This window comes from Chionomys nivalis, chromosome 22, assembly GCF_950005125.1.
Source record: "Chionomys nivalis chromosome 22, mChiNiv1.1, whole genome shotgun sequence".
Taxonomy (NCBI): Eukaryota; Metazoa; Chordata; class Mammalia; order Rodentia; family Cricetidae; genus Chionomys; species Chionomys nivalis.
The window spans coordinates 19529590-19539650 of NC_080107.1; the positions used below are offsets into that span (position 1 = coordinate 19529590).

General features: G+C 48.1%; 1 protein-coding gene across 1 annotated transcript; it reads right to left on the minus strand.

The window, feature by feature from the left end:
• Positions 1 to 237: 237 nt before the first annotated feature.
• Positions 238 to 9784, minus strand: Tbr1 (T-box brain transcription factor 1). The gene is made up of 6 exons (XM_057755241.1): positions 8958 to 9784; positions 8224 to 8378; positions 7618 to 7739; positions 6903 to 7061; positions 5750 to 5811; positions 238 to 2741 (listed from the first exon to the last, which is right to left on the minus strand). Exons 1-6 carry the CDS (start codon positions 9647 to 9649, stop codon positions 1883 to 1885), a joined length of 2049 nt encoding a protein of 682 aa, XP_057611224.1. The 5' UTR covers positions 9650 to 9784; the 3' UTR covers positions 238 to 1882.
• Positions 9785 to 10061: the final 277 nt, after the last annotated feature.

The window sequence follows — 10061 nt, forward strand, 5'->3', positions numbered from 1 at the left end:
AAACAAAAATACAGCAGTAAAGAGAACTACACTCATAGAGAATGAAATAATTGTAAATAAGAAGAAAATAGTCCTTAGTGGTGCCACAAAATAAAACTAAGGGGACGTAGGAAGTGGTCACTATTAGACTCCCAGAGCAGAGGGAAGGGGCTAGCCTTGCTTAACCCTTCAAAGCCATAACCTATAGTAATTATTTGCAAACTGCTCTCAAACACCATAGTTAGCGTTTTACCAGGTTTATTTTACTTGTTATACACAGACGATACAAACGAGCAGAAAACAAAACGATTCTCAGTGGAGTGTGTACTTGTATAAATTATTCAATTCACAGACAAAACAAAACAAATATAAAAATCACAACATTTGATTTACAGAAGAGCCAAAGTATACACACGTTTAGACCCTGAATTCCTATTAGGAAAAATCCCCCATGGACTGGAATCTAGATTGAATATTGTGTATGATGCATATTTCACATTGATTTTAAAGTACAAAAAAGTATAAGTTTGCTACACAACATTAGAAATCCTACTAATCTATTTCCAGGGGGATTAAATGCTCCTTATCAAATATAACAAGACTTGGGGGGAATCAGTCTTACTTGCAATAATGCTAGTGTTTTCTCAAGAAAGTCAAATTTCAGCTGTCTCTAAGTGGTGGTGGGGAATCGTTTTCAAAACTAAAATGCAGTAAAATATACAACTCACACAATTCATCTTCACTAGACTACACTATAGTTACCAACAATCCAGTCATCTATATCAGTAGATTGATTATTCATTACAAAGATTTACAGCATAGAAAGGTGGCGTGGGGACTGAGAAGAGAGTCAGAAACAGTTTGTCAGCATATTTGGCACCTGCACAGACCAGTAATGGATTTGGCACTTTGGGGAAAAACAAATAAGGCAAAATAATATTGCTGATGTGGAGCTACTCCATTTAGAGGAAGAGGGAGACAGACAACTCCAGTTAACTCTGCTTTGCGGGCTTCATGCCACTTAACGGGCTTGTCTAGGAACAGGCAACTAACTAGCTTTTACAGGTGCTCCTGTGGCGTCCCCTTAGCTACTGCGTGTGCCCTAGGGCACACAGTGGTTACACCGTGCGAGGAACTGAGAAGTGAGAGAGAGCGGCCATTACGGAGTGTTTCATGTTTCCAGAGCCTCTTAGAGTATCTTTAATATCTCACAAGAAAACAAAGAGGGTGGGGAGAGAAAGAAAGAGAGGAGAAAAAGAAAAGAAAGGGGGATAAAAAGTTAAGCATGAACTGGTTTTGTGCCTTGACGATGAGAATAAAAACTAGCCATTCGTTACAATAAATTAACACTATATACAATCATTTCACAGGCTTTGTTCCACTAAAATTATGAACATCCCTACCATCCATCCATCCATCCATCCATCCACTCGGGTATAAGAAAGGACGCGCTGGGTGGGTGCAGGTTCTAGAGTCAACATCCTATGGTTAATAGGGAGGCCAAGACAAGGCGGGTCGGGATCGCTGCTGTCTGACAGGACTGCCCAGGTCTCCTAAAGTTGAAGAGTTTTCATTCCAAGAGAAAGAAGGAGAAGGTGAGAAAAAAAAAGGAAAAAAAAAAAGACGGGAAGGATCATAATAATAACTTCACAGAAGAAAAGTTGGAAAACCACAAGGTTCACAGCCAGGTTCAAGGTCGGTGCTCTAACTGCGGAGACGGCTGTGCAGAAAGAAAGAAAAGAGGTTTAAAAAAAATGATAATGGGAGACCTGCACTTATCCCCCGCAGACGGTCATCGAGGGTCAAGTGAAAGAGCGAGTGCGCAAGAGCGGGCCTGGGGAAGGAGGACGTGGGGCAGAGCAGAGGGGCCGGGGAGGGCGCGGGCGAGCGCGGGCCGGGCGGCCTAGCTGTGCGAGTAGAAGCCGTAGTAGCCGCCTATGTCCTTGGCGCAGTTCTTCTCGCAGTCCCGCTGGGCCAGCACCTCGCTCTTGAGCGGGGACGAGCTCTCGGACACCGGCGTGTCGGCGGGCGAGATCCGCCTCCGCTTGGCCTGCTCGTAAATGCCCGAGTCGCTCGAGTCGATGGACTTGATGGACGAGGGCGTCTCGATCCAGCTGGAGTCGGACAGGTCCTTGGGCTTGGCGTCGTCGGCGGCGGCGGGCGCCAGGGGCGAGCGCTCGGCCGCCAGGCCCTCGGCCTCCTCGCCCAGGTAGGGGTTGGCGCCGGCCATGCGCGCGGCCGCCGCGGCGCTGTTGGGCCAGCAGGGCAGCACGGAGCCCGACTTGGCGCCGCAGTACTGCGGGGGGCTGCGAGCGCCCCAGCCCGAGGGGTCGGCGTAGTAGCCGAGCGGGCGGCCCGTGCAGCCCGCGGCCTGCAGCGGCAGCGCCTTCACCCCGGCGGCCGCGTACGACAGCAGCGTGGCCGCGTTGCCCGCGAAGTCCGTGGCCGTGTCGTAGGCCGAGGCCGCGAAGTCCAGCCGGTTGTTGGCCGGCGTCACGAACCAGCGCTGCGGCGACGGCGCGCCCGGGTCCTCGGCCTGCTGCGGCGACAGCAGCCCGTTGGTGTGCGGCACGCTGCGGTCCGTCCCCGGCCCGGGGCCCGCGCCGGCGCCCGGGTGGAAGCGGGCCTTGGCGTAGTTGCTCACGAACTGGTCCTGCAGGAAAGAGCCGGCCATGGCGTAGCGGGCGCCGGGCACGATCTGCGAGCGCGGAGAGTCGTTGGGCGAGGGGGTCAGGCGGTCCATGTCGCAGCCCGTGTAGATCCTGAGGGGAAGGGAGAAAGAGAGAACCGAGGGATGGCGCGGAGGTCCCTGGAGGGTCCTGGACGGAAAGCCACCTCTAGTGTTGCCCACCCGCACACCGTCCATCTGGAAGTTGCGTTTGCCATACAGGGTGCGGACGGCAGAAGATCACAGACCCGCACCCTCCCTAGCCCAAACTGGAGGGATACCAGTTTAGCTGCAGGACCCTGAGCCGGACACAAAGCCAAGAGTAGAGGTCTTCCATCTTCCCGTTACCGCTAAGTGCACGGGGAACAAGATGGGGCCTCCATCCACTGATCCAGAATCGTACTAGCACCAAGGTGCCCTTTGCCCGTTGGGCCTTTCCTCTCTGGGGAATCTCCCAGTGAAATTTCTAAACAAGTGGCCCACTCTCTCCACCCTTTTAAGACCTCCTCTGTTTATTGAGTAGTTGAGAGGATTCCTTTTCTTTTTCTAGGTAGTTTAAGAAATCCCCAGGGAGGAAACCGCAAGGGGAGAGTGAGGACAGACTTGTCCAGGTAATAACGTCAAAGGCTGACTTTCACCGGCCAGAGTCCCGGAGGATTGCTGCTGGAATCCTCTAGGTACTTTTGTCTGCTGCATCCCCCTATGAACGCCCTTTAATTCCCATCTCTACCACTGCAAAAAAGTAGAAGCTACTACTTGGAAGCAACACTTAATAATCAATAAAATTCTTTAGAAGAAAAAGTGGACTTTAGTCTTCTGTACCCAGCTTTTGATCCATTACTAAAAGAAAAAGAGGAAGAAAAAGTCCCTTTTGGTGGGAACTTAGAGTTAGCCCCTTCCTCCAAGCAACCCACCACTAATAACTAACCCTTCTTTACAGAGCTTAGAGGTGCGGGGCTGGGCACATGGGAGCTGTTTACATAAGCACAGGTAGATTTCTTTAGCTCACAACAATTCTCTTAGGTACTGATAGGGAAACTGAGGCAAAGGAAAGTTACAGAACTTGCTCAATAATCAACAGAGGTTGTGTTTGGCGGGAAGGTGGCCAGGGGAGGGAAAACCTTAGATAAAATATTCACTTTAGACCCTGGGCCTGGATGATCCCATTAGAATTGAAGTTGGTCAATGATGTGTTTCCTCATAGACATGCAAACATACCTCATTTAGCTCACACATAAGTGTTTGTGTCTGGTTTTAAAGTAGTGCGTTGGAATTGTCAGATCTTAATCCTAAAGAGAGACCACTTCCCAGGGTGTAGCCAAGAAATCTTCTAGGATCCCTTGAACTCTCATGCCCCATCCCCCATGCCCTCTAATCAAACCAGGCCCAGATTACTAACCTTAAAGAGGAGAGAGTGTGTTAAAACTACTCAACTCCCTCTCATCCCCACACCCCTAAAACCAGGGATTACTTTTGTATAGACAAAATCTTTACAACAAACTTCCACTGGTTTAAGAAAGGGAAGGACTTATCCAACAGAAGGCAGCCAGAGGACAGGGGCAGATGAGACTTACAATGGCTGCCCAGGGGCATTCTGCTTACAAATAAATAAATAAATAAATGAAATATTCCCTCCTGAAATTTAATTCCTGCTTCAATTTTTTTTTAAGTGGAGGGAAGCAGGAAGGGAACATAATCAGCAATGTACAAATATCTTCTCTGTTTGCCACCACAATATTCTTTAAAAGAAAAAAAAAGCAGTCTGAAAAAGATACAGTGTAGATGCCCATCCAGCTCTCAAAACACTTGGGATTACTGAATTGATTTGTGCAAAATAAATGCTTATGAACAGATGTTAGCAGAATTAAAAGCTCAAAATCTGTACAGCTCTCTTCCAACATCCCTAGTCTCTTGGGCCACATTCTTTCCACTGTTTTGGGTCCATCTTTTTTCATATTTTGAGACCTGAAGCAGCAAAGTTGTATTCTAGAGAATCACATTTGTAATTTTGAGGGGGGCTGCTTTGAACTGCTTTTGGGGGGACACGTAAGAAAGTTGGAGCCAGTAGATACCAGTTACTCTCCCACTTACTATAAAAAATATTGAGAGGGGAGATGGTGTCTGGAGATTGGGGCACAGGAGCTTCTTGTCTCTTCCTCCACACATTTAATCTGTTCCTAGTCAAAGACCTAGTCAACACTTTAGCTCTATCCCAAGACCAGGAAATTAAAGTGCATATTTCTCATTATCTTTAATAGACAGAAAAAGGGTAGGCAAATCACACAATCGCACTTTACAATTTGCTATATAACACTATCTGAGAACTCTTAGGGACTATAGTCCTTGTGTGAGAATCCCAGAGCAAATCTAGAAAAAAAATCAGTTTGCATCTACTGCTGCCCCAAACAACAGTCTTGCTCAGAGAAGCGCCTAGAGATGGGGGAGGGGGGTGGCAAAGAAAGGAAACCAACACATTTAATTAAACCATGAATACAAAAAGTAAGAGGAGCCATGTTTCTTCTGAAGCTTACGAATAAGATGCAACCACACCTCAGTGCTGCCCAAAGCGTAAAGTGACTGACTTAGGCTCTGCTCACAAATTCGCCTGGGGAGAGCACATCTTCATTCATTCCATAGTAAACTGCACAGGAAATGCTATCATGAAAAACTTGGAAATGGGTAACTAAAAGTCACATATGCCAAGGAGACCATAACAACTGCCGGGGCCACATGCACTTTCAGGCAGAACAGCCCCGTTTCAGACACAGCCGATCTGAACTGAGCATCTGCAGCCACATGCACAACAAACGCTGGGAAGAACCAGGGCAGCTTCCTCAGCCAGTCAGCCAACCCCAGGGTTGGCCAACATCTTTGGAATTTGAAAGAAAGCTAAGAATAAGTAGAAAAAAAACCTTCTAACCGAAATCACACAAATACCAGGCCACAAGGTTACCAGAGAGGGAACCAACATGATAAGGGAGGGAAAATCCCAACCAATTTTCTCACACATTTGACTTTCAGAATCCTTAAACACAACAATCGACCCTTAAGCTAGTGGCCAGTTCAATAGTTATCTGCGAAGGAACATGTAAAATTACTTACGTGTCATAATTATCTCGAAATCCTTTTGCAAAGGGGTTGTGATCTATTTTTAGTTGTGTAATCTGGAGAAAGAGAAGAAAGGGTGATTGTGGTCTCACCTTCTGCGCAGGAAGGTTGCGTGTTTGAGAATATATCATCTGCCACTGACAGGGGCTTGGGCCTACTGAGTCATTAAACAGCTAAGGTTCTCTAGCAAAACTTTAAGAGCATAGCAGGAGAGGAACAGCAATAAGTACTGGGAAAGTTGTGGAACCGGGTTTAAATTAATAAAACCCAATAGCATTTCAGTTAGTTCTCCTGTGTGCTATAAGTTGACTGAAATAGTCATTAAAAAATACTGACTACATGAGATGCACCAAGACAAAAATCCTTAATATCTTTAACTCTTTACAGTTTTCAAGCGTTTAACCACAGATATTTTTTAAATGGGCCAATTCTGGTTCTCAATTAAAAAAAAAATAACAAGACTGTAAACAGCTTCTTAAAATTGGGTTGATTTTGAAATAATTATTCCCATTTCTGATATTTTGACTTATATGACCAAACACAAAACTTCTATAGTTCTAGAGAGTCACCTCAGTTTTTGCCAACATGCAAAAACTGCCAAAGTTCTAGTGCTAGCAAACTCCATTAGTCCCAGTAACTTGATTTTATTGGAGTTTTCACATCGCGTATCTACGAATGTATATGTACTCTCTTTCCTGCTCTGAACTCTCAAAACAGTAATATCTGTTCATTTTAGACACCGGCTATGAGATTTTAGAAACGTTTTATTTTAGATTTCCTAACTTGCTAATAAAATGCACGGGGCACTTCTGCCTGTTTTCTGAAAGCGAGATTTCTCAAAGGAAGAAAATGCATGTTTTGAAGTGCTCTAGTTTAAGGACCAAACTCAAGCTCGGAAAGGACCGGTCCTAGAAGTCTTGGTCACCGCACAGCTGGGGGTGGGGGTGGGGGCGTAGCGGGGCTGCAAGAACACCGGTAGAGCTTCCCCCACCGGCTAGGTATTTGGGGAAGGGCCTGACAGGCGCCTAGCACTGTCCTCAGCCGTGCTATAGGGCCATTTGTGGCCAAAGCTAGCCTGCGCGGGGTGAAGGAAGGCCAGGGGATAAGGGGGTGCCACGTGCCCGCGCCCAGCCCTGAGCCTCCTTACATCGGTGTTCTGGTAGGCGGTGACAGCGATGAACTGAGTCTCCGGGAAAGTGAACGTCTGGACGCGGCCAGGCTGGCTGGTGTCCTCTGTGCCGTCCTCGTTCACTTCTACCACGTGCAGACGGGGTTGGTACTTGTGCAGGGACTGTAAAACCACCATCTGTCCGCGAAGAGAAAAGAGAGCGCCTTTTAATGCGTGCCTGTTCGCACCAGCCCCGGGGCTCGCTCTGGGCCGGGCTGAGCCAACTGGAGGCCGTTGCACCAGACTGGCTGTGGGACTCTCCCGGTGACAGGGTGGCCGGGACACACTGACCCGGATCTCTGGGATCCAGGATCCTCTCTGGGCACTGGGAAAACGAAGCCCGTATGCCAATCATCAGTCCTTTTGCCCTGGTCCTCCTTAGTAGAGGAACAAAGAGTTTTCACAACCTACAAATCTCAAATCTCGTGCGTTTATTTTCCAATACAATTCTATCAGTATTTGTGTTTGGAAAGGTGAATTCCAGAATAAGGTCGGGTGGAAGGAAAAAACAGCAATTTAATGAATTAAATATAATCTGGGGAGGAAAATATTATTCTCGAAATCGTCACAGATGGAAGCAAATCCTATCCAGTTTTCCGTGATGCTAGAAACTAAAGAAGGGTGTGTGTGTGTAAGAGAGAGAGAGAGAGAGAGAGAGAGAGAGAGAGAGAGAGAGAGAGAGAGAGAGACTGACCTGCCCGTTGTTGTTTGATGCTCCCTTGTTGTTGGTCAGCTTTAGTTTTCCAAAAGAGATTTCTTGCCGCATCCAGTGAGCCCCAGTGTTGGGGGAATCCGGATGCATATAGACCCGGTTTCCTTGATAAAGAAATACTTTGTTTACATATGTTTTGGGCACTGCCCAGTCCCAAGTCCTTAGCACATGAAACACACACACACACACACACACACACACACCTTACTACACAGTAAAGCCCATTAGCTGTTTCGGGGGGGCGGGCATACTTTCTTCTATTAACTGGATATTATTAAAATAGGTTTACTATCCAGTCCCAACTCTATACCACACACACACACACACACACACACACCTTCACAGTGAGGACCATTAGCTGGGCTTTTTTTTTTAAGCCGCGATTTCTTCCCATTAAGTGGGAATGATTAAAATAGCTTTTGCATAATCCTCCCCTTTCTAGCCGCTCAGTCTGCCCCCGTCCCTCTCTTCTTTAGGAAGTCATTGGCTGACCGTTTTAAAAGTCGCTCGAGCCAGTCCACAAAGGCTTTAATTAATCATTCTCACCTAAATAAGTGTCAAGAAAACGTGTTAATTGGAAGGACTTGCCTTGCACATTGGTGTCCGCTTTGCCACAAGGAACCCATTTGCCTCCTTGAAACCTCCAGTGATTGGGATCCGCCAAAATCACATCCACAAAAATATTGTAATGAGCGGTGGGATCGAGACCAGAAATGTTAAAACTCAAAAAGGGAAACATGCGCCTGTTTAAATGAAAAAGGGCGAGAAAACAAGGAAAAAGGAAAATAAATGTTAGAGATTAAATGCAAGAAGCGGGGCGCCAGATAGCCAAGCAAAACTTGTCCTCTCAGTGTGTTTGAACGAATATTTGCTGCTCTAGAAAAGGGGGTAATGGGAGAGGGGAAGACGTAGGGCCGAAGCTGGGGACAGAGCAGAGTGCTCTGCAGTGAGGGGGGCCGGCATGTATCAGTGCTAGGGTGAAGAGCGGGGTTGACCTGCTTCTCCACCTGTCGGCACAGGCCAGCCTTGAAGAGCTGCTCTAACGCCTGGCTGCAGCCGCGGCTCTTCGTCTTGCTCCGTCCACTGACTGACTCTCCGACCGACCGCACTAGTACAGCAGACTCTCCGCCACGAACATCACCATGGCGGTTTTTATCCCTTCCACTTTCCCCTTTTCCAAAACCAGCCAACTCCAGGGCGCACCCGATCGCCTTTCCACTCCGCTCCCCGACCCCACATCGTCGCTGCCCGGCGGTCACAACTTGGGTGCTCTCGCCCAGGGTCACGCCCGGAACAACGGCAGCGAAAAAAAGTAGCATTACCTTCCCTGTTTAGTGATGATCATCTCCGTTTGATGCCGATGAAATTTCAGCCAAAGTGGCCTGTTGCACAGGTATACCTGCGCCTTGCCTGGTACCAGCCCGGGCTGCGTGGAAGAGAACTGGTAGAACGGAGCTCCTTGGTAGGAGTGGCCGTACTGCTGTGGGTAGGGGTAGCCGGCCGTGGGGTAGCCCTGCGGCGAGGAGTTGGACAGCAGGCTGTTGTAAGCTCCGTTGGTGATAACCGGGTGGTGGGCCATGTAGCGGCTAGGGCTGCCGATGGAGAAGGCGGGATGCGCCGGTCCGTGCTGGCCGGGGTACGGGAACATGGCACTGGGAGCAGTGGCCGCAGACTGTGGCTGGCTGGACTGAGAGAGGAGGTAACGATCTGCAGCAGAGCCATCGAAACTGTGACGAAGCTCAGAGACCCCGTCCAAGACAGGAGAGAGTTTACTTCTCTGGACGTCCCCTGGTGAGTCCTTGGAGTCAGGAAAATTGTCTGGATCTGACTGATTCGTCATCCCCCTGGTAATTTTTTTCAAAGGTGAACTTCTCTCCAGGTTGTCAGTGGTCGAGATAATGGGATGATCGTGCAAGACAAGCTCAGATCCGCCCGAATGTGGGTAGCTGCTGCTCACATTGAGAAATTTCTTGGAGAGCATGATAGACGGAGAGAGGCAGTGCTCCAGCTGCATAGCTCTAGAACCTGAACGCTCGCCCTCCCGTCCCTGGGTTTTAAAGTCCTGTTTATCATAAACTAGGAATCCACAGACCCCTCACTAGACAGAAAGCACTTCAACCAGCAAATGCTTCTCAAAGGTTTGATTTACTTTTTTTTTCCCTGGGAGAAGAGATTGGCCAATTGACACTATGCAGCAATCAGAAAAGGCTCACTTTTGATCTTGCTGCTTATGCAGCCGATGAAACGGCTCCTGCCATTGGTTAGCTGCTGACAGTAATTTAATTAGATAGACATTAATTAGGATAATCACCTGGCTCCTGGTCGCGACGATCATGGCAAATTGAAGGGGATGATTTTATTGTTGGCTTGGGGGTGGGGTGGGGAAAGTGTGTTGGTTTACGTGAGCTCTGTTATGTCACCTTTAA